General features: G+C 37.3%; 1 protein-coding gene across 11 annotated transcripts in view; it reads right to left on the bottom strand.

Annotated features, from left to right (window-relative positions):
* Window positions 1-25160, bottom strand: part of LOC131221221 (DNA mismatch repair protein MSH5) — a 152657-nt gene that overhangs the window by 41805 nt on the left and 85692 nt on the right. For 7 of the 11 annotated variants that reach the window (XM_058216406.1, XM_058216410.1, XM_058216407.1 and 4 more), the window contains 13 exons: window positions 17298-17394; window positions 17029-17118; window positions 16871-16935; window positions 16737-16795; window positions 16428-16504; window positions 16231-16317; window positions 16071-16132; window positions 15865-15926; window positions 15567-15620; window positions 15356-15441; window positions 15216-15247; window positions 15077-15100; window positions 14931-15002 (listed from right to left, as the gene is read on the bottom strand). In XM_058216406.1, the coding sequence (XP_058072389.1) occupies window positions 14931-15002; window positions 15077-15100; window positions 15216-15247; window positions 15356-15441; window positions 15567-15620; window positions 15865-15926; window positions 16071-16132; window positions 16231-16317; window positions 16428-16504; window positions 16737-16795; window positions 16871-16935; window positions 17029-17118; window positions 17298-17394 (867 nt within the window). Of the gene's footprint in view, window positions 1-14930; window positions 15011-15076; window positions 15101-15215; window positions 15248-15355; window positions 15442-15566; window positions 15621-15864; window positions 15927-16070; window positions 16144-16230; window positions 16318-16427; window positions 16505-16736; window positions 16796-16870; window positions 16936-17028; window positions 17119-17297; window positions 17395-25160 lie in introns of those variants that run through there. The other 4 variants (XM_058216408.1, XM_058216409.1, XM_058216411.1 and 1 more) reach the window with 3 other exon arrangements.

Below are 25160 nucleotides of genomic sequence, written 5' to 3'. Positions count from 1 at the left end.
GAAAAAAATACCGAAAACACCCCACTACCATTAACAAATTCAATGGCTAACTCCTACACCACCACTAGTTCACCTCCTTTCATAGATCCTAAATGAAACTTTAATTGAAAATCCCCCCAACTAAGAAAAACAATCACAATTTATCACCAACCAATCTAATCTACCTTAATATGGTACATGTCTAATAAAAAGCAAACATGGAAAGTAATTAGATCTCTTAAACTAGCTCATATCTTCAATCATATCAATTGCACATCACATTTTTTTATCAACCCCACCCCCCCCCCCCCCCCCCCAAAAAAAAAAAAAATCTTTAAATAATCAGCTCAAAAATCAGCATATGTTGGGCCTTTGATGGACTATAGGTCCATGTCTTGCTAGGCCATATAGTGGGTTGGGCCTTGTGGTGGGCATGAATGGCCAACTGGGTTGTGGGCCTGTATCATTCCCCCCGGATTGGAAAGAACTCGACTCCGATGAGTTGGACGCTTCATTCTAGTAGAGATCTAGATCCATTTTTTTTCAATTTGTCACCCGTGATCCATGTGCATTCAGAATAGGAGTTATTCATCCATTTCACCAATATTGCCTGTATTGGCTCCGTCGAGTGTTCGTAGTCTTCACTCAAAATATTTATTCAACTTCTTTTTCTTTGGAAACTGTTTATCCAAATCAATAATGGCTCCATTTTATTTTATTTTATTTATTTATTTATTTTGAAGACACAGGGTGTCCCCACCTCTTTTGTTGAAGTGAGACTAATCCCTGCGGATACATGCAATCACCCACAACCACGTGTATCAGGGAACACCAAGGAGGGGAATCGAACCCTCACCTATAGGGAGCAAACCTATGGTGAAGACCATTTGCCCAAACTTCGTTGGGTTCAGGTGAGGAATAAAGAGAATCGAAGATTTGAAGTGAAGAAAAGGAGTCCTGAAAATTGTCCTGAAAAAAGATATTCTCTGGAAACTTAATTTCATAGGCTCCATTTTGCCAGTTAGATGACACGCCGTGATACTCGAATAAATCCACCACATTGAAAGTTGATAAGATATCTAATTCATCTGGCAACTTAATTTCATAGGCATTGTTGAGACTCAAATACTGCATATTTAACTCTTCAATTACATTAGTTTTCCTAGCATTTAATTGATAATTTGATTTAATTATATACGTTTTTGTCATGCGAGGTGATTCGAAAGCTTATGATAATTATGCGCTTAAAAGGATGGATTTAGAGCTCAAAAGAAGATAATGAAGAATTCACATAGCAAAGATCCAAGGAAACCAAGTGAGGAATGAAGAGAATCAAAGATTTGAAGTGAAGAAAAGGAATCTTGAAAATTGTCCTGAAAAAAGATATTCTGAAATTCCGGGGCCAAAAAAACATAGTTCTGAAAAAGTTCCAGAATAGAATTCGATGCAATTGAAGACACTCAGATAACATTGAAGGTGGAATCGAAGCTAGTTCGATGCAATCGAGAATTTTAGGATTTCTCAAGCCAAACTCGCTGGACAGTTCTGGACGATTTTTCGATGCAATCGAAGACACTTAGATAACATCGAAGGTGCAATCGAAGACACTTCGATAGCATCAAAAGCGTTACGCGAAGTGCGTAAATTTGAGGCAGTTTGTGGATTTTTCCTACTCGGTGCCAAAAGTTGGAGTTCCACAGCTAAAAATAGGAGTCTCTTGGATGTTCCAAAGCATCTCCTAAGGTTTGGAAAGGGAGAGGAGGCCTAGGTGGAGCGCTGACGATGTTCGTCTGCTTCGATTTCTTCATGAGTTCTAGTAGATCTTTTTGTTTTTCTTATGTTTTTAAGTTAGCTATGACAAACTAATCTCTTAGCTAGGGCTAAAAGGTGAAGCTTGTAGCATGTTGGGATGTTTATTTTGCTTTGATTCTTATTTATGTTGAACTTCATTAATTTCTAGTTTGAATTTAAGGAATATTTTCAGTTTTCTATGTTTATTGTGACTGAAATTACAATAGACGTTGCAATAGCTTTGAATATCTTCTTTTTCCATTATGAGATTGTGAGATCGGTAAATCCTGTTGTTCACCATCGTCTCCTGGGCATGGTAGGATGATGGAATTCCTTCCAATCATCACAATACTCCTTCATGTGTGAACTAATTCAATGCAAAGTTCAGATTGTGCTTCAATTATTTTATCTTCCAGCTGGATAGGATAGGACTTTGATTCCAGTTGTGTTTATTGAATCAAGCAAGGTAGCATCTTGATAGTTACAAGGGATCCTTGGCGCTCTAGTTCCCTTTTGATTGTTGATACTCATTCACAATTACTTCTTTTATTCCAGAATTTAGATTAGTTTCCGATTTTAGTTCTGCTTCTAGTTATTTTCAGAATACATACAAGTTTAGTCCCTGAGGATTCAACCTCGGTCTCACCAAGTTATTACTACATCACGACCCTGCACTTGGGGTTGTGAACAGGCATTGCTGCCCAACTTCCTCTTGACTCGGCAAGAACCATTTTTATTTTTTATTTTAGATTTGAGCTTATTGCAAGTTCTCCTCAAAAATCTTTCTTTGCGGAGATAGACCATAACTAAGTCACCTTTGTTATATATCTTCTCACGTTGATGTTCAATCGTAGCTTCTTGGTATCTAGTGTTGTTTTCAATCTTCTTCTTTATTTGAACTTGCAAGTCTTGGACATGCTTAGCGAAGGCATCAACATTTTCGCTCACTTGATTTAGTACCACTTGATCTTATATGGTAATGGTACTAAATCAAGCACATGACGTGGACATCTCCTATTTACGATCTCAAATGGAGACATTCCGATAGTATGATTTACTGAGTTGTTGTATGGAAACTCAGCTTGAGATAAAGCCAAGTCCCATAGAGACACGTTGTCACTTACGATACTCCTTAAGAGGATACCAAGGCTCCTTTTGACCACCTCAGTTTGGTCATTTGTTTGAGGATGCTATGAGCCAGAGAATTGAAGCCTAGTCCCCAATTGCTTCCATAAAGTGCACCAAAAGTGGCTCACAAACTTAAATCACAGCCTAGAGTTATTGTTTTCGGTATCACGTGAAGTGGCACAATTTCTTTGAAAAAAATGTTAGCGATATGCATAGCATCCATCGTCCTTTTGCATCGAATGAAGTGGGCCATCTTTATAAAATGATCCACCACAACGTAAATCAAATATGCACCCCTTTAAGTCTTAGGAAGACACAAAATTAAATCCATATAAACAATGTTTTAAATATTGACGATATAGGCCAATATATCCCATGATATATCTTGTATCCCACCTATGTGATACGAAACACACAGGTAGTGCCAATATATTCCACATGTTCGATCCGATGAGCATTTTCAATTTCCGATCCCCTTTTTTTATTGAAATTATGTTAAATTAGTGTCAAATGGTTACAAATCCATTGGTTCTTCATGCTTTGCATGAAAAATCATGGAGTTGGAGCTTTGATTTCGATATCCATTAGTTCTTCATGTTTTGTTTTTTTTTTCAACCAGTTGTCAACTAAGACTAATTTTGAAGTATTTAGGAGTGTTTGATGAAATGATCATCACATACACTCTAATTTCAAATTTTGAGTGTAGGTGATTTGGTTTGGGAAAATTTGAAATTTCCCCAATTTCTCCCAAATTGCTTGCAATGTTGCACTCCAAACATGAAATTAAGCATGTATGAGAATTGATCTACTATTTGTTCAGTCCTTGCAATTTTTTGGAAAATAAAAAGGTTTTTTTAATTAAAAATTAATAAAAAAATTGTTAAAGTATTTTTTTTTTCAAAATTTCCCTTCAACTAGCTGTCAATTGAGACTAATTTCGAAGTATTTAGGAATGTTCGATGAAAGGATCATCACACACACTCTAAATTTTATGAATTCAATTTGAATATAGTTACATTAGTTTAGTCAAACAGTGCATAACTTAGGACCCTATACAAAGAAAACCTAGTATGTGCACTTCTTTTTTGAAATGTCATGATTTAGAAGTGTATATTAAGGTCTTTCTTAACAATCCCTGAAGTTTCATTGAAAAATTCAACCATTTTCCCAATGTTTCCCCATGTTTCCCAAAAAGTACGAAAAATTACCTGATACAAATGATATATCCTGTGTGATAACTGATACATATCTATATTTCATGGATGCGATATGTAACGCGATACCGATATTCCGAACACTGCATACAAATATCCACACAAGGCGTGACTGTAACGGAAAGCAGTGTATAAAGGCCAGTATTTGGCATGACCTTTGTAAACTTGACATTGGCAACATTGTGCAACGAACTGTTCAACTTCACGTCACATACAGGGTGAATAATATTTTTCCTCCACCATAGCCAATATTTTATTTTTATCCCTTCCAAAGTGTCCACCCAGTTCTCCTCCACGTAGCTCATATAGGACCTTCTCTCACATTGACCCTTCAGGAATGCATAGGTGAGAACAATTGAATGGATATCTATTGTATGAGATGAATTCAGGCTTTAGAAGTCGGCCATCCACACACCTGTCATTTACTTTGCCAAAAATGGGGTCCTATTTGTATTGTTCTTTTAATGCTTCGAATCCGATGACCTCCACAGTGAGAGGTCCTAGTAGAACCACTCTCCTACTCAAAGCATGAATCGCTTTGTTATGGCTTCCAGCTTTATGACAAAAAAGGAAGGTATATTCTTATAGGAAAGTCGTCCAGTTTGCATGACGAGCACTTAGCTTATTTTTGGACTTGAGATATCTCAATGCCTCATGGTTTGAGTATAGAATGAACTCCTGAAAAATCAAGTAATGCATCTAATGTCGTAGCGCCTAGACCACTGCATAAAACTCAAGATAATACATGGAGTTCTTTCATGCATTGTTACGCTTCTCCCTAAAGAAAGTGATTGGCTTTCCTTCATGACTTAACATCACGCCAATGCTAACGATCGAAGCGTCACTTTCCACTTCAAAGACTTTATTGAAATTCAGAAGTGCAAGAAGTGGAGCTTTTGTCATCTTTTTTGTTTGTTTTTTTTTTTTTTTGGCACTGAAGCTTCAATCCGCTGCTTTAGTCCATTCGAACTTACCTCCCTGCATGCAATCAATGACAGGTGCGAGTGTTGAAATTCCAAAAAATCTCTAGTAAAATGTCGCCAAGCCGTGGAAAGAATGAACCTTCGAAAAGGTTCGTAGGGTGGACCATTTTGCAATGGCCTTGATTTTTTGTTGATCAACCTTGATCCCTACCATAGACACAATATGCCCCAAAAACAAAACACTATCAACAAGTAGTACTTTTTCAAGTTAATGAATAGTGACTCCCTCGGCAGTACATCAAATATTTATTGAAAATGATCAAGATGAATAGATGCATCATGACTACAAACAAGAATATTATCAAAATACACAACTAAGGCCTTTCCCATAAAATGGTAGAGTACCTCTGTCATCAACCTCATGGAAGTGCTTGGCGCATTTTTAAGGCTGAATGGATGTGCCACTCGTACAACCCGTCTCGAGTTTTAAATGTGGCCTTCCACTGGTCCCCGGCTCGTATACGTATCTGATAATATCCACTCCGCAGGTCGATCTTTGAAAAGACCTTTGGTTCATGCAGCCAGTGTTTTAAATATTGACGATATTGGCTAATATATCCCACGATATATCTTGTATCCCACCTGTGCGATACGAAACTCACAAGTAGTGCGATATATTTCACATGTTCAATCCGGTAAGCATTTTTATTTTCAATCTTTTTTTGTTTCTGTAAATGATGTTAAATCAGTGTCAAATTATTACAAATCTATGGTTTTTCATATTTTACATTTAAAAAAACATGGATTGAGAGCTTCAATTTTGAGATTTGGAGGAGATGGGCCAAGTCGCTGAAAATTGAAAAAAAAATCAAAATTTCCCACTTCCTAGCAAATCCGTTGCAATCCATGTGTCCAAACATAAAATCAAACATGCATGTAACCTAATCTAGTGATTCTTCTTTTGCTTTTGAATGTATTGCTTGTGTTTCCACACGTCTTCTTACATTTGTAAATTATATGAATAGACTTTGAATATACTTGCATCAATTCAGTTAGATAACGCATAGATTAGGACCCCATACAAAGAAAACCTATTACGTGCACTTATTTTTTGTAATGTTTTGATTTATAAGTATGTGTTGATGTCTTTTTTAACAATCACTAAAGTTTCATTGAAAAAATCGACCAATTTCGCAATGTTTCTAACAACAGTGATACATTACGCGATACCACCAATATATCCCATGCGATAACCAATGTGTATCTATATCCGAAAGGTGCGATACATAACACGATACCGATATTTCGAACATTGCATGCAACATGTTTAACATATCATCAAAGCAGGGAATATGAAATCAGTACTTGATAGTAATCTGATTGATCATACGACTATCCACACACATCCTCTAAGACCAATCTTTCTTAGGGTTAATAATGCAAGAGCAAAACACGGTGACATGCTTTCCTGAATTAAACCCTTTTGTAGTAACTCAGTAACATGTTGATGGAGCTGGACTTATTCGGTAGTACACAAGATTAGGTAAACTCAAACCCTACACTAAATCAATGTGGTGTTGAATGTTCCTCATAGGAGGAAGTCTAGACGGGAGTTCTTTGGGCATCAAGTCTTTATATTCATGAAGAAGCTCCTATATAGGAGGCAAAACAACTGACTGCTTCGTGTCTTTTTTAGCAACCATGATATAAATGATGCCAGTCACCTTGCTTTCTTAAGTGATTTTTGACCATCTTCTTTATCAAATCTGGGTGTTGGAGGATGTTTCATAGGGTGCAATGTGATATTAACACCATCCTTGACGAAGAAATTGGTGTTGGCCCGAATAATGTGTATCCCGTATCGGTATCGGTTGGCGTAACGGTGCCCTCCGATACCGATACGGATACGGGGGTGTAACGGCGATATGGGGGCGTAACGGCCCGTAACGGTGCATTTTTTTTATTTTATTTTTTTGCCAAAAAAATATGAAAAAATATGGATTAAATCTAGAATATTCTAAGCATTCCAAATATGCATTCATTTATAAATTGGAACATGTTTATGGTGGTGTAACAGTCCACTCTTTGGTGAGTTGTATCGGACTGTCTGATTAATTTTTGAACCAGGTAACCTGAATTTGACTACAAAATTCATATATTTAATTTTCTAAATATCTAATTTATATACTTAACAATTTGATATCATTTCTCCCAAAAGTTCTTTAAAAAAATCAAATTAAATTCAGGTAGATGGCGTTGCCAATTTAGGGCTAACTTGGAGGACCAATCTATGCCCCAAATTAGCCTCAAATTCATGCAATTTATTGCCATTATCCCCCTTATGAATTGGTGGACATTTATTGGATAGTGAATCATGAAAAAAATTAAAAGGCCCTATTTTAAAAAATAAAAGTCCACAAATTAATAATTAAAACTATTCAAACAATTTGATTTTGGCATTGTGAGTTAGCAATTGCAGTCCATAATTTAATTGGTAAATTTTAAGTTAATATATGTCTCATGTACAATTTTTTAAGGGCCCAAATTAGGCAGGACTCGGATTGTGAAGTGTAGCACACGTGTCAAAGTTTTTTTAGGCCCCACCCGTGATGAATGTGTTATATCCACACCATCCATCCATTTTTCTAAATAATTTTAGGGCATGAGCCCAAAAATGAGGCACATCCAAAGCCCAGGTGGACTGCACCATAAGAAACAACAATAATTAAAAGTTCACCATTAAAAATTTATTGGGGGCTACAAAAGTTTTAGATCAAGCTGACATGTGTTATATCTAAACCGTCCATTCATTTGACGAGCTTGTGTTAAGGCTTGAACAGATTGGATGGAAAATAAACGTTAAGGTGGGCCCTACGAATTGTTTAAAGGTGAAAATCATTATCTTCGCTGCTATTTTTGGTGTGGTCCAGACGATCTTTGGATATAATTCATTTTTTTTGGCGGTGCTCTAAAATGATCTCTGAAAATAGATGAATGGTGTAGATATAATAAATACATCACTCTGGAGCCCATGTAACTTTGATCTCCTTTGAACCGTTCGTACAACTCGGAGCTCGAGGAGTGTCAGCGCTCGTCTTAGCATGACACGTATATCCAGCAGCTAGCTGGTGCGCGGTACACCTGCGAATAAAAAATTAAAAAAAAAAAAGAAGGGAGAGAGGGAAACCGAAAAGAAAAAAGAGGGAAGGGAGAGAGAAAAGAAAAGAGAGAGAGAGAGAGAGAGAGAGAGAGAGAGAGAGAGAGAGAGAGAAGAAGAAGAAGCAGGCCACCGCGGCCGCAGCCGCAGCTTCCTGAGAAGAAGAAGAAGAAGAAGAAGAAGAAGAAGAAAAAGAAGAAAAGAAAGAAAAAAAGGTAAGTATTTTTTTTTCCTATTTTTTAAGGCCCGTAACAGTCGTTACGGGTCAGTAACGGCCGTTACACCCGTAACGGCTGTTACGGTAGCAAAATCGGGGCATCGCCCATTACGCCCCTGTATCTGTAACGGACCCCACCGTTACCGTTACGTATCGGCTATTACAGCCGATACGTAACCGATATGGGACACCTTGTGTGCGCCATATCTTGGTCCCACAACTATCATCTCCCTAACAAAATGTGGCATGCATCCATGTGGACCACGTCACACCACACATCATCCTTGTACTTAGATCTAATAAAGAAGGAAATTGAGTACCTGGAGTTAACAAAAACTTCTCTTCATTGCTTAGACCAACGAATCTAATATGGTCGTGAATGCTTATATTATTTGATTTTTAATTTATTTACCATTTTTTTTTGTGAGACAATGTTATCACCAATGTTTTAAATAGCGAATAGCGTGTAGTGTAGTGTTCACCACTCTAAAGCATGTGGCGTAAGCTACATAGCGTGTTGCGTAAGTTACAAGTTGCTTCTAGATTTTTAATCATGGTTACATGTGGTTGCACCGATTTATGATATTTTGCACCAAATTAGACTAATTAATAATGAAATTAACAAAATTTCATCATATTTGGGCAACCAAACGCAGCCTTAAGTAATAGGAAAGGGCAATGATTAAATATAAAGGTAAAGAAAGAGAAATGAAATTGATTTGATATTGTTACTTATATTATTTTACTAAAAGCATTGAAAATATTAAGTAATTTTTATTGAAAATAGGAATTTGAAACCAATCATTGAAAACATTGATTTTCATGTTGTAGTGAAAAATAACTTGTAATGTAAGCTATGTAGCACGTAGCATAGTCTATGTAGCATTTAGAATACACAAATTATCATGTAGCTTAAGCTACACGAGACTTAAGCTATTTTCATGAGCTACGTAGCATTAAGGCTAACCTATGCTACGTAGTGTAAGCTACACGCTACATAGCGTAGCTATTTAAAACACTGGTTATCACTGCTCCGTCCATTTTCTAAAATAATGCAATCTTCCCACCAGAAGTACAAGTGAGAAAGATATTGTGTTGCAACCATCGCCCCTCATCAACCACTCGAGGTGTTGATAGCATAGTTTGTTAGAAAACCAACGACTCTCCTCTATCACCATACACATTTGTTGCATCCTCCCCAATAAGCAGCTTATCTTCATATGCATGGTCTTCATATTCTATGTCCACTTCAATTTTATTTTGCATGCGGTCGGGAGTGTCTTAAACATATGCTTCTTCCTCAACCAAATTTACTTTAATTGTGAACTGATGTTTGGGACAATGAAAGGAATGATGTCCCGGTGGATCACACTTAAAGCATGTGAAAGGAGTGGTGTTTGGTCCTGTCTTGGGTGAATTAGCCCCTCATCCATAACCACCTCCCCCGGGTTGGGGCTTGGCTTTATTAGTAGATGTTGGCCCATTGAACCTTGACCTATGGGAAGCCTTGGTTGCCTTATGTAGGAAGTTAGCATGTTGCCCCGTTGTCAATGACGGCCCTCGTGGGGTGCCAAATTGTCTCGCAGGTCCCTAATTAATTATCTCATTAGCTTTCAGTGCAAGTGTATATACATCAGACATTTTAAAAGCGTTTTTGAAAGCCAATTCATTTATGATATTTGGGTTAAGGCCATTAAGATATCATGAAATCTTTTGGTCTTCATATTCACGAAACCTTGCTCGTGATGTCAAGGTATGGAACTTCTCGATGTATTCATTTACCAACTTATTTCCGTGATGTAGATTATGAAATCTTTAATAGAGGTTGCGGGTGTAAGTTGCAGGTAGGAACTTCCCTTTTTAACTTCTTTTTCATCTTTTTCTAAAAAATTATTTTCTCCTAACCTTCATGGATTCGTTCGGCTTGGAGATCGTCCTATCATGCTAATGCATGACCAAAAAAACTTCACAGCTACTAACTTTACCTTCTAATTATCCGCGACTTCCTTGCACCCGAACACCTTTTCCACATTGCTTAGCCAATTGATGAAGTCGTCAACATCCAACTGGCTATGTAATTCTGAAATTTCTACCTTAATTTTGGGCTCTTTGTCACATTCCAACAATCGAAGGATTCGATCATTGGTTTCTTCACAAATCGGGGTGGCCTGCAAGTGGTTAGAACCATGGTGGGGACCTCCCCTTACGAGTCCACGTGCTCCAACTTCAGTCTTCGGATTCCCTCCATGTTGGAGCTCCCCTACTTGATTAGTGAGGTAGCCTACCACATGCGTGAATAAGATCTAATTGCTCTGTGAGTGTGCAGATCAAACTCTTCATGTGTTACCCATTCAAAGCCATTAGAGGATATAAAGTCGAAAATTCCCAAAAGACGACCCCTCTAATACCAAAATGGTGCAACCCAATTATCGAGTCAATAAGATATTGATTCCAAAATTGCAAAAAAAATAAATAGTAAATAATACCCATAAGAACAATAGCGTAGAGAGGGAAAGTACTTTTATTGATATCAACCCTTTTCTCTTATAAAAACTATAAGAAAACTCACACTTAGAAAAATAATCTAATGACTAACTCCTACATGACCACTCCCTTTTATAGATCCTAAATGAATCTTTAATTGAAATCCCCTCAACTAAGAGAGTCAATCACAATTTATTACAAACCAATCTAATCTTCCTCAATATGGTAAAAGCCTACACATGGAAAGTAATTATATCTTTAAAACCCAACCCATATCTTCAATCATATATATTACACCCTCATCACAACTTTAAACACAACCCCCCCCCCCCCAAAATCTCCTAAAAATAGTAAATTATAATATTTAATTTAGGACCCAAATTAGTGAAAAAATCATCACATATTGGGCTTACGTTTTGTTGGGCCATACAGTGGGCCTATATAAGCCTAAGTGGGTGCCTAACTTGGCCGTGGGCCTGCATCAACCATCAAGGTTGCTAGGTCATGCATGGGAAGCTGGTGTAAGTGGACTATCACTGCATTGAAGGCATCTAATTGATTGAGTATTTATGAAGGGCCTAAGAGAAGTTGGAACATTTGATTCGTTTGAAGGTTATCGTTGCACGTTTCACATTACTATAAAGGAAGAAGAAGGCATCTTACTCCTGTTAAAGTTGTAAGCTTTGGTGCAAACCTTTAGTTGTCGTGGCCGGAAGATGACAACGAATTCATGCTAAATTTGACAACCTTTGTCTACAATCAGGTGGCGAGTTTGAAGAGTTGTTTCGTTTGGATTGTGACCCTTAGATGTGATCTCCAAGATAGTGGTGTTTGTTGCTAGTTTCTTATTTATCAGCATAAATCAAGTTTGGTTTGCACTTTTTGTCAGTTTTTACAATTCCTAGCAATTTCGTTGCCCAAATTTTCCTCAAAAAAATAAAATAAATAAAAATAGCCGATTTAACTGGGAATGGAAAACCTGGAGAACTAAAATATAATTTTAGATTGTTTTCCAAATTTCCTCACAAAACCCTATGCGTCAACTAAAAAAATTTAATCATTCCCTATAGAATACTAGGCCAATTCTAAATTCTAACATGAACCACCCCCCCCCCCAACTACAACAACAACAACAACGAAAAAAAAAAGAAGAAGAAGAAGAATAAACAAAAACTATTGAATGAATTCCCCAACAACGAAACAAGCCCTTTGAGTTTGAAGGGTTGGAAGGGCTCCTTAAAGTACTTGAAGACGTTTATAAGCCACATTTGTGCCCTGGTGACACATGTAGATTTTCTGGCCATCTTGCCTCCTTGTGCTTGTAGGAAAATAAATGTGTATGTTATCAATGTACTCCATGCTTCTCTTAAGTACGCGAGCGCGCGCGCGCACACATACACACACGCACACACATATAACACTTCTCTTGTTGCCCTAAATTTCTCCTCCTCTCCCCCCTTCTCTCTTTCTTCTCTTCCTCTTCAATCTCTACACTTTCTACTTGGTATCATAATAGTTTTTCTGACCTCATTGTAATCTACACAATAGAGCACCCACTGTAGACGTTGAATCAAGCCCTAAGAATGATGTTAGTAGGGTACAGTCGGGGGACAACTGAAGCATAAAAGTATGGATTGAGAAGATCTTTATTTTAGAAGATTTATGATTTTATGGATTTTTTGTAAGTTTCTAGAGGTGTTTTACACAAAATAGAAAAAGTAGGGAAATGGTCCATATTCCCTTTTTTGTTGTACCATTTTTGGTAAGGATTTTTAGGGTGTTTCTTGACATGGTTCAGATGCAATTGAGTGTTACCCAACTATAGAAACAAGTTTCATGCTATTAGGATGAGATTTTGAGTTATGAAGTTGTCATCAAATAGTATTATTGTACAAGGATAAAGCTACATTTTGAGCTTGTTTGAATTGATACTCAGGTGAGTGATCAGATATGGCATAATGAGGAACGATGTTTACTTTTTGGCTAAATTTTTGGATTGTTTTACATTTATCTTAGATGAACTCCTTCCAATTGTGTGTGTGTGTGTGTGTGCATATATATATATATATATATATATATATATATATATATAAACTCCTTCCAATTGTACATGAGGTATTTTGTGATTTTCTGAAACTTTTGGGGGTTGTTTTCTAGAGCTGTTTATTGCTTGAGGTGTTGTAGTGGGTTGAAGGTATTCTCCTTTCATGCTTTGAAGCATCATTGCCGGTGTATGTGTACCAAGTGAAGGTGAAGAAGTTTGGGTGTGGTGTAACGCATACAAATTATTTGACGTAATGCTCAACCCAACTTGACATAGAGGATTTTTGCAAGCACTAGAGCTTTCCTTTTTTCGTTCATTATTTCTTTCCTTTGTAGGCCTTTGTTATCAGTTGTGGGTGTAGTTCACTCACATGTTGTGTAGTATTGCATGCGTCTTCACATGCTGTTGTGGGTGTGGTCACCCTCAAGATTGTTGTGTAGTTCACTCACCTGTTGTGTAGTGTTGAATGCCGATATTTGAGAAGAGTTTGCGTGTGAATGACGGGTTTGTAGCTACATGGTTGTCAAGTTTGGATGTATTACTATTGAAGAAAAGATTTCAATCTAAATACAATTAACAATTGTATTTCTTATATTTCACCGTCCTGTGTTTGAGGGGGAGTTGTGTCGCTAGAGTTGATTGTCATCATTTTCTTCATTTATGTTCTAAGCTAGGCATGACAGACATTCATGCTCAAGCTTGAGGGCGAATTTAGGAAAATATATGTAATTGTGTATGTGTGTGTGTTATCCATGTACATAGTGGAGCATTACATGTTTCTCTCAAGTTAATGTATGTGCGTTACCCTTTTTAACTAGCACTTCTCTTGTTGCCCTAAACTTCTTCTTTTCCCCTTAGATCTCCCCATTTTCTATTTGGGGGTGTGTGTGTGTGTGTGCTGCTCTCAAGTTTTTGTGTGTGTTACTCTTTTTTACTAGCAATTCTCTTGTTGCCCTAAACTTCTTCTTCTCCCCTTCGATCTCCCCATTTTCTATTGGGGAGGGGGGGAATGGGCGTGTGTGTGCTGCTCTCAAGTTTGTGTGTGTGTCTGCTACTCTTTTTTACTAGCACTTCTCTTGTAGCACGCCAGGGGAGGGGTGGATATGCGTGCTACTCTCAAGTTAATGTGAGTGCAATGTGTGTGCATGTTTGCCACTCTCAAGTTTTTGTGTGTGAGTTACTCTATTTTACTAGGTCGTACTCTTTTTTAATGGGTGCGCATGCATGCTGCTCTCAAGTTAATTTGGGTGCGATGCGTGCTGCTCTCAAGTTAATGTGGGTGCAATGTGTGCTGCTCTCAAGTTAATGTGGTCGCGATGTGTGCTGCTCCCAAGTTTGTGTGTTACTCTTTTTTACTAGCACTTCTCTTGTTGCCCTAAACTTCTCCCCTCCCTTTCTTCTTTTCCCCTTCAATATCCTCCAATTTCTTTGTGCATCCATGCTGCTCTCAAGTTAATGTGGGCGCAATGTGTGTTGCTCTCAAGTTAGTGTGTGCACGCACGTGTGCGTGTTACTCTTTTTTATTAGCACTTCTCTTGTTGCCCTAAACTTCTCCTCTCTCCCTTTCTTCTTTTCCCTTCAATCTCCTCCACGTTCTCTTCTGGGAGGGGGATCACTTGCATGTGTGTGTAACTCTATATTACTAGAACTTCTCTTGTTGCCTAAACTTCTCCTCTCTTCCCTTCTTCTTTTCCCCTTCGATCTCTCCACCAGGGTCATGACCAGCTCACTGAATCTAGTAGTACATGTTGTGTGAGACAAAAAACGAAGGGAGTAGCCTGTTTAGTGGTGGCAAACTTCAGCATCGGTGTCCCCATGCAAGCTACCATGATTAAGCAGTCAGGGTTCTTCCGCTCACATATGCATGATCAATATCAATTTTCATAGGTGAATTGAAAGTCATGTATCTTTACTAGGCTTGTTTGGGAGCTTGTAAATGGACTTAAATGGGAAATGGAATTGGAGGTAAATGAATTGGGAGTAAATGGTTTACTCAGCATGTGTTTGGATAGCAGGAAATGAAATGCATTTAAAATCCAAGAGGCAGGAATTGATGAAATTCTTGCTGCAAGACTGCTGACGTTGTCTTAGAAGGAAAATCCTGATAATCCATTCAGCTAGGATATGAATATGTAATACCTGCGAGTAGGGCACAATGCAACCCTGCAAGACGACATCAAACTTTAGGAACTGAAAATGCAGTTCACAAAACACACTGAAAGTTAATAGAAGATATTTATCCGGACACAAAAACATATACAAATATGGACACACATACCATAGCTTAATAGCGCATGTCCAGGAATAAGCCTACATGACATGAAAATGTTTCAGGTTTTAACATGCAAGAAGAATTCTGCTTCTACAAAATTACTTTGCAAAATAAACAACATAATATAGTGTCATTGCAAAAGATACCTATATAGAAAAATGATGTCTTCAACGTTTCTACACTTTTGGTCGGGTCTCAAAACACTCATGGTGTGGAATTTGATGTTCTCAGACTGGAACAGTTTTTATCAGATTTCTCAGCATGCATCGTAAAACTTAAAAATAAAAAATAAAAATAAAAATAAAAAGGGAAGACAAAGCTTAGGATAAGTAAGAGCAAGAGATGAGCTATGGGGACCTTTGGTAAGAAACTTTCATTAAAGATCTCTGCCAAGTGTGTGCACACCAGAACCTGCACAAGAAATTGAGTAGATAAACCATGATAAATTACTCAAAACAGAGGCTTATGCAGAATGAAAGAGTCCATAGCAAATAAAATGAACTGGACAGGTAAGTTTTCAAAATTTTAGCTGGTAGAAGATCAATCACTGCATATTTTGTCAAATGGGAAAGTACACCAATATAAAGCCCAAAAGAACATATGTTGATATGAAAAGTCAGAACAGCCGATGGTTTCATGATTAATTAAACCAAACCTTTGGTGGGTTGTCACAATTGGCAAAATGATTTATGGTTCCACCAAGAAGACCGATGCCATCTGCAAAGATAAGAGAACTGTCAACTCCTCTCTCTTCTGCAGTAGGCATGCTATGGTACTGGTGCAAGCTAGTACAAATCCAAGAAACAAACAGTAGGTGACCCTATTGAGAAACGACCAGTAAGTGACCCTAAAGAACCTAACCTTCTGTTAGAGTTCCTTTGCCAAATTCATCCAACAAGCATAAAGATCGTGATGTTGCCTGCCTATAAAAGGTCTGGACTATCAATATATTAAGATGGATGAAAAGGACAGATAAAATTACAAGTGGCAACGAAAATTTATTATGGAAATTTAAAAATACCTGAGCACCTTTCCCACTTGATGAAGATCAATCATAAATGTTGACTCTTCAGCAGTCATGATCTTGCTTCCCATCGCGCAAAATATCCTAGTTTATTGTTTAGCATAAGTAGTCGAGACCATTACACAGTAAAAGTTGTGTAACTGTTTCAGAGAACCTCATACACAAATAATTTCAACAATGCTAAGGTCACAAACCTATCAGTCAAACCAACAGTAGCAGCCTCTGCTGGTACAAAACTTCCAATGTGGGAGAGGAAAACCACCAAAGCTACCTGAAACAATAAATGCTTACAAGGTACTTGTTAAATATGAAGTGAATAGACTAATTTTCTGCTTGTTAATTGTAATGAGGTAGCAGCTGACTATATAAAATGTTCCAACCGAAAAGAATGGAAAACCGATAGTGTTCACAAAGAGGTTTAAGCTTCACTCAGTAACTGCTTTGGAGATCCTTCCAAAAAAAAAAAAAGAGCTTCTCCCTAAAATAGTAGTAAATTATTCTACCTGCTTTATGTAGATGCTTTTGCCCGAATAGTTAGGACCAGTAATGATGCTAATCCTTCCTGAAAGAGAGATGCAAGAAATTAAAATATGAAAAGAATGATATTATAAATATGGAAATGAATATCACTTATTACCATCATGAAGAATCTCCGTATCATTTGGAACAAATGTATCAACAGTCATTTCCTGCAAAACATGCCTGCCATAACAATCTTGGTTATGGACGACTAATCAAGTGTTATTGATTGAAACTAATAATATGAACTCATCTGGAAAAGAAAGGTACTACTACCTGCCTTTACGTATTTCAAGCATAGTTTCTTCAGTCAAAATTGGTCTCACGTAATTGTTCTGATGAGCAACCAGTGCCAGTGACACGAAACTAAAAGTTACAAATATAGAGAAAGGAACAGTTAAAACGAACAACATAGAAGCCCATAATGTAAAGGAGAAAAAATGATGCAAAGAAAGATCATAGTGATACAAACAAAAAATAAATAATTATTCAAAATCATCATGAATGTCATCTCTGGAAATTTGGATGTCATGATGCTTTATTACCAATCAAGTTCTGCTGCAAAAGTAACTGCCTTGTGCAGATGTGTTGAGAATAGAAGCATATGAGAAACCAAGTCCCTAGTAATTGCTCTCTCCATGTCTACAATGAAGAATACAACAGTTGGAAAAAGAAGTAAACCAAGTCCCTAGTAATTGTTCACATATATGTTGCCAGTAGACATGGTAAAAGACATGAAGAAACAATATAAAATAATAAACATGTATTGTGCAAGGGTCCTTCATAATAAGAAAGCTTCATAGCATGACATAGGAAAATAGTATACCATATGGTTTAATGTTTTGATGTTTATAGTTTCTTTGCTTTTTTATAATTTATTTCCCAGTGGTACTTCATTCATAATATGCTGATAAGTACACATGGTAATGATATTTCAGTACCACTCATGTTCAAAGAGAGGATTCATTTCAACTACTTTGTACATGAGTAGCAACGATAGTTTGCTTCTTTATCATTTATTTACTAGTGGCATTTTACCCATAATATGCTCATAAGTACATGTAATAATGATATTTCTGAACCGCTCATGTTCAAAGAGAGGATTCCACAATTTAGACATGGTACAGGAGCATCCATGCAATTGTTCACGCAATCATATGAAACTCAACCTCCAAACCTTAGATCTACATTTTAAGATACCATTTTTACTCATCATCTCCTTCCATCTCTTATATATGTTGGCTTTATCTGCTTGTCTCATGTGTGGTTGCAAGGTATAAAAGATAGGGTTTGCTTGTCTCACTTACAATTTGTGGATGATACATTTTTATTTTGTGAGGAAGGGTTTCTATGGTAGACAATCTAAGGAAGATTTTGGGGTGTTATTAAGAGGTATCGAGGCTAAAGATAAACATCATGAAAAGTGAGATGTTAGGCATTGAGCTATTTAAGGAAGAAGTCTCCAACTTTGCAGATATCTTCGCGTACAGAGTTGGCTTCTTTCCTTCCACTTGCTTGGGTCTCCCATTGTATTTGGGGAAACCAACAAAACATTTATGGAGTAAGGCGATCAAGAGGTTCAAGAGGAAGTTGTCTATGTGGAAAAGTCGACACTTATCGATTGTGGGACGTATCACACTTATCAAAGCAGCACTCTCCAATCTTCCTCTATATTTTATGTCTTTGTACAAATTCCCAAAGTCAGTTCTGGATAGGCAAAAAAGCTGCAACAGGATTTCTTATGGCAAGGGGTGTAAGAGAAGCACAAATTCCATTTACTTAAGTGGGAAGATCTATGCAAGCCATTAGCCGATAGGGGTGTAGGTGTCAAAGTTTTGGAATCAATGAATGTGGCACTCCTAAGAAAGTAGCAATGGAGATTTGGGGCTGAAGGGGGGAAGTTATGGAGGGAAGTCATTGCATCCAAGTATGGTGTCTAAGAGGGGGGATGGGAGGTTAAGATATCCTCTTACTATCATGCTTCGGGTATATGAAAGGCCATCAACTCAGTAGCTCCTGTGTTCAAACCAGGCTATAGAATCCATTTTTGGTGTGGGGATAAGAATGTTGGAGTTGGATTTTCCATTATTAGCAAGACTTGCTCCTAGGAAGAACATGTTGTTGGCAAGTAGTTTCTCCTTCACCGGTGGAGGTGACATGCGGTGCACCCCATGCCGCAGGGCCTTAGGTGATGGGGAAGTGGATGATTATACTAGGCTATTGGAGTGGCTTCTCAACATTCATCCCAACCCGGCCTTGAAGGATTCCATGATATGGAGCGTGTCTACCCTTGGAAGATTTTCAGTCAAGTCTTTCTAGTTGAAGCTACGGGTGATGAGGACATCCGAGCACCATACCAGAGGAGGAGGGCTGAGCCAGTTTCCTTATGGCTAGACGACAAACATGGGGCCCACTTGGCCTAATTCACATTCCTAACCATGTTGAAGACCCCACAATCGGAAGATGCACGCAGGTTGCATATATGAGCTTAATGGACACATCGGACCGTTGGATTGGGCTGACATGATGATCAGACCGTTGAATCACCATCGGACATCTAGATTGTGGACCCCCATGGGCCACGAAATAGTTTAGTTGTTTAGATTGTTCACATGCTTCGTTATTTTAGTATATCTTATATTTGTGTTGGGATTAGGGAGTCTGGAACAACTTTTAATTTATTAAGCATATTCATGTTGAGAATCTATCCGAGAGCGTCTTTTTGTAAAAGGTATTTTCTGAGACTATAAAAGAGAGATGGGTGTGTGAAGCCCTAATGCCATTATTTTGAAGAAAAAAAAAATAGTTGTATTTCTCTTCTCATGTGATTTGAAGAATACTCCATGTGATTTGGAGCTTGGGTGTGGTGTGATTCCATTCCCCATTCAACGAAGGTGCGAGGCTTCCATTTATCATCTTCCTTCTCTCTTCCTTTCTATTCAAAAGAGCTATTTTTCCAAAAACTTTATCTCTCTTCTTCTCTTCCCATCCAAGACCATCCAAATCATCTTTTTCTTCAACGTTTCATTATCCAACTTCAACCCCAACCGAAAATAACCACTGAGGACCCAAAAATCATAGCCAATGACCCACATGTGCGAGCCCCTAAACTGACTGTATGGACAACCGCTCAATCTTTTGATCTCCCCTTGCTTCCCCCATCAAAACCCCTTGATTCCCCATCCATAACCCTACCCTAAATCCTATATCCTCAATTTCCAAAAACCCTAATTCCAAAATCTCCAATTTCCATGAACCCTAATTTTCCAATTTTCATATTTTCCCCTTCCTAACTCTAATTATAAAACCTACAAATTTGTTTCTTGAGTGTGGATCATGCTTATGCTAAATTGGAAGTTCAATCCTTCCATCGGGCCTAGTTTTAATTGATATATATGATTTCTTAGCATGCGAGAATGTGATTTAGGTTAAATCAGATTTTATTTCCTATTATTTACTCTTAATTACTTGGTGGGTTAGCATCTTTTGTTAATTGAATTACTTTATGGACTCTTTCATAATCTCCAAATTGCTTGCTAGCATTAAATCATGTGTCCTGCATCAACGGGATTCCTCGAGTATAAGAAGAAAAGTCTTCTCACATACCTTCTGGTTCTAAGGTTCTCCTCCTAACATGGCATCTTTTGTTTGGTTGAGCAAAAATGTATCTTTGCCATAGACAATCTTCAGAAAAGATCAATGATTCTCCCTAACATCTGCCTCCTATGGATAAACGATGTAGAGTCAATAGATCATCTATTCATACGTTGCTCATTTGTGCAGGAAGCGTGGTCCACCTTCTTACCTTCAACGAAGATTAGGTAATGCCGTTGTCATTTGTCAACAATGTTGTCAAAATTGTTATCGTATCGTAAATCGTAGTGGGGGTTAAATCGTATTGAATCGTAAATCATAAGATTTTTTACATTTTTCTTAAAAAATAAAAAATATATATATGAAAAATATAAATAAATTAGAATTTTTCTTTTAAAACTCATCAATCTTCCTTTTGCCATTATTGTGCACCAAGTAATACCATGTCATGATAGTGTTAAAGGACTAACTCCTTTATTTTTTTGTCTTTCAAGAATCCTTAAAAAACATACAAGGGTCCTTTAATAATTTATGTTCTTGTTACCTTTTTTTTTTTTCTTTTTAATGTAGAATCATGATGGAAAAGAGGCCTTTGATATTGTAGACCTTCGAAAAAAGATATTTTGATTTCTACAGCATCATTCCATAATACATATAAGTCAACATGATCGTAACCATCCATAAAAAGATTACAGGTAAGTCGCACATCAATTTGGTGTTTTAACCTATTAAGAAGTAAAAAAATCACAAAATAAAGTGACATGATTTAACGTTGAAAAGAATATATATCATTTAATCTCTTATAAAGAACAAATAAAATAATTTACATGTTCCAAACGATTCTTAAAGTCCCCTCCCTCTAATTTAAAAACATAAAATGAAAGCCAAGTGAAGCTTAAAATAGAGAAGAGCATGTATAATTTGAATTGCAAATCATAGGATTCATATAAGAACGGATTCAAGGTTAGGATTTCGACAACACTGATTGTTAGTACATGATTTGCTATGGATGTGGCACGGTGTTGTACTTGCTAGGGAGAAGTTACTGCCATGGGCACCTTTTCTTGCTTGCAGTGCTTTGAAATATCTCAGTAGAATGCAACAGACGGTGCTTTCTTAACAAACAGGACCCACGGGAGGAAGTATTGTGGAAAGCAAAGAGAGGTGTCATGGAAGGGGTATCTAGGATTCAACATGTTAACCTTGTGTGTTTTTGTTCCTTTAAAAAAAAAAAAGACCTTAACGTTGAAAGAACAAGATGGACTCTCAAAGAATCAAGTAACACTGCCAACACCTCAAATTCTGAACTGCTACCTTAATTCTATATTTTAAGTGGAATACCTCTTTCATTCGTTGTTCAACTTTTCAATGAGAACGCCACTGGGCAATTTTCCTAGCTAAGAACCCCATCAATACCCACATCACGTGTAAAGCATCACATCAACTTCAAATACCTTTTCAAAAATAAGAATTACTAGGATTGGATCTTCCATCATCTTGGCCTCTAGCTTTTCAAATGTTTTCTCAACACCTGTTTCCATGGGAATGGACTCGCTTTCATACACACTCCATAATTGACATCTTCATAGTGTCAAAATTCCTAATAAATTGCCTGTAGAATGTCGCATGCCCATGGAAACTTGGTATATCATGAATATTGGTCGACAATGGTCACACCAAGAGAAAACAAGACATGGTAAAACAACACTCACGCTCATGAAAGTATACTTCTTTTTTTTTAGATTAATGAAGATCTTCTCAATATTTAAAAATCTTAGTCTGTTGAAGATGTCCCATAAGATCTTTACTTATAGCTCAGACAGGCATGAAGAGAGGTAGAAAGAAATTCTAGTGTGGGCAGGATATAGGGATCTTCCTGCTCTTGCATGGGGGCATCTTCAAACACAAGCCTACAAGATATATTGGTAATGGAATCAAAATATTTCACGAGGAAGGGGAGATTGTGTAAGACCATGGTGTGCAGATGGAACTTAATCTGGAATCTTAATGTACCTAAGACCAGGGAAGAGAGAATTCTGATGAATCTTGGCAACAACATGGGACTATTTCCAGGGTGAGAATAAAACTAAAAAGGAGAATGTAAGCAAAATGAAAGAGTACAAGGAGGAGGGGATGGATGATCATATGCTGGTTAAACAAAGATGATGGAATATCAAGGACCTTGGCAATTTGACATGCAGTTAGGATATAAAGGATTTGTTGTGGAATAGGAAATGCTACGTGATCCTTCTCCAGTTAGGATATCAGGGGACCCATTATATAGGGGTCATACAATCTGTCCTCCCTAGGTCAGCCTCTACCCATGTGCCAATTTGTTGGAATCATCCAGAATACCAGCAGGCCCTTGCCCATTCAAATTTCAAAACTAGTGGCTTGACTACCATGGAATTTAAGAATTGGTAGCAGTTTGGTGGAATGATTGCACAGTAGGTGGGCTAGCTTCAAGCTTTTGAAAAAAACTCTATTTTGCTAAGGTTGAATCAAAAGATTGGCATACTCTGAACTTTGGAAGGGCAAGATGGAAAAAGGAGGAGCGACTAAATATGATTGGCAACCTAGATGGAGGAAAAGAAAAGGAAGGGCAAATGGGGAAGGAAGAAAGGGAGATCAAGAAAAAAATAATTGGAATATTAATCAATTTTGCAAAGAAAGGAGGCAACGTGGAAAGAGAAGTAAAGAGTTTTGTGGTTAGATGCATGGTTCTGAATATCAGTAAGGGGGTATATAGACCCAGCCAAAAAAAATGTTTTGATATAGGTGTTGTTTATTGTTGTTGGCCCATATCAGACCGTGTCGGCTCGTATCGGTTGAAATTTTTTTAAGCCAAAAAAATCTGGAAAAATATTAGAGAAAAGGGAAACAACGATATATTCAAGATTTATGTTGTTCTTTTTTGTTTGGACAATTATATAATTGTTTATTTGACGTTTCTTTGATAAGATGTTGTCTGTCGACTTGGCCAGTTGAAGGCCATTATTGAACACAAATCAAATCTGATTTGGAGAATTGGGGAGATGGCCCATTACATTGAAATACAAAAAGGATAAAAAGAAGAAGAAGAAGAAGAAGAAGAAGAAGAAGAAAGAAGGAAGATTATAACACAAAAAAGTGATGGTTCCCCTTTTTTCTTATTTATCCCACAATGGTCCACTTTGATTTGATTCGTCGAATCCAACTCAAATCTTTTGTTGTGCTCCCCAAATAAGCCTAGATTTAGTCTAAAATGACTTTCTAGGGTTCCTCCATAGTTTAAATGAGAAAATAAAGGAAATTTGAGATTTTTTAATTATTTTATTTTTTTTAAGGTTAGGGCCTTCATGGTTGTATTGGTCCTGTATCGATGCTGATATGGCCCATTTATTTTTATCTAGGCCCAATACAACCCTGTAGCGTGTATTGTATTGAGCTGATAGTTGATAAATATATGATATGCCCACATTAGCCAATATAGTGCAATGATTCCAATTCATGATTGGAGGGTGATAAGAATATTTCTTCCAGAAAGATGGCAAATGAAAGGCATAGGCAAAATCTCATCCATAAAATTCAGCTCTAGGGGTTTGTGGAGGATCCCATCCAAAGAAAAGAAAAGATTGTTGATTTATGTCAAACTTTACTCCAAGGAAGAGTTCTTGACGTCGGCCCTAGATAATTTTCCCTTTTAACGAGTTATTGGAGACGCCATTGAATGACTTGAGCATGATTTTGACCAAGTGGAAGTGCGTGAGGCAGTGAGGGGCACGAGTAGGGATAAGGCATCAGGCATTCCATGGATTTCTTGCAAGAGTGTTGGGATATAATAAAAGATGATTTCAAGTAATTTTTTTTAACGATTTTAAATCCTACTTGTTATGTTGCCTTGTGCATCATCATCTTGGTTATATTCCTAGTTGTCATATTCATTACCCAGCCCGATCTAGTGGCTTAGTATCCATGTCTATTTCCTCCTCTAGTTATGTTTGTGAGGGTCACAAGCTGAAAAAAATAGTTTTCTCAACCTTTTACTGCTAGTGACATCATTCCATCCACTGCATTTGACCTTCTACATTCTATATATAGATCCCGCCTCTTTATGGTCAAAGAGTGAAACCCCTTTATGGTAAAAGGGCTGGGTTTAGGCCAAGCTGATCGGGGCTATGATAAGTTCATTTATTAGTTGGGTCTGAAAGTTAGAACATATGTCATCAACAAGAATCATATTTGGGCCTAGATTCAAGCTTGGCCAGCCCTCAATAGAAAAGTGGTCAAACCTGGGCCTGACTAATCTAGTAATTGTGCTTGAATTTCAGTCCCAAGTGCAGCCTCTTCTCTCAGGTTCATATATCCTCAACAGAAAAAGTTGTAAAACCAAGGACCAAGCCCAACCTGTTTATTAGTCAGGCTTGAAATTTGGGCCCATGCCTGACTCATGGGCCTACTAACAATTAGACATAAGCCCAGGCCATTGCTTATAGGGCTCAAAAGCCCTAAGGTACCAGCCAAATCCATTGCCAGCCTTTTTCTTTTTTCTTTTTTTCTTTTTTTTTTTTTATTATTTATTTATGCATGGACATTTCACAAAACACCATCCTGATTAGCTCTCTTTTCGTGCATAGTTCTCTATCAAAGTTAAAAACTAGGTTCTGAGGATAAGGGATGATATCTTCCTCTGCCACTCTAATATATTCACAATTCTAGAGACATTGTGTATTGATGCTCTTCATCTTGTCAATTTTCCTTGTCCATTCTCAAGACCAATACTATGTTCAAAACGAACATATAAAATTGCTTTTGAAATGAATTTGAGCATTACT

This window comes from Magnolia sinica, chromosome 12 (assembly GCF_029962835.1).
Source record: "Magnolia sinica isolate HGM2019 chromosome 12, MsV1, whole genome shotgun sequence".
NCBI lineage: Eukaryota > Viridiplantae > Streptophyta > Magnoliopsida > Magnoliales > Magnoliaceae > Magnolia > Magnolia sinica.
Note: the sequence above shows the minus strand (reverse complement) of the source record. Positions and strands in the feature narration are given on the sequence as shown.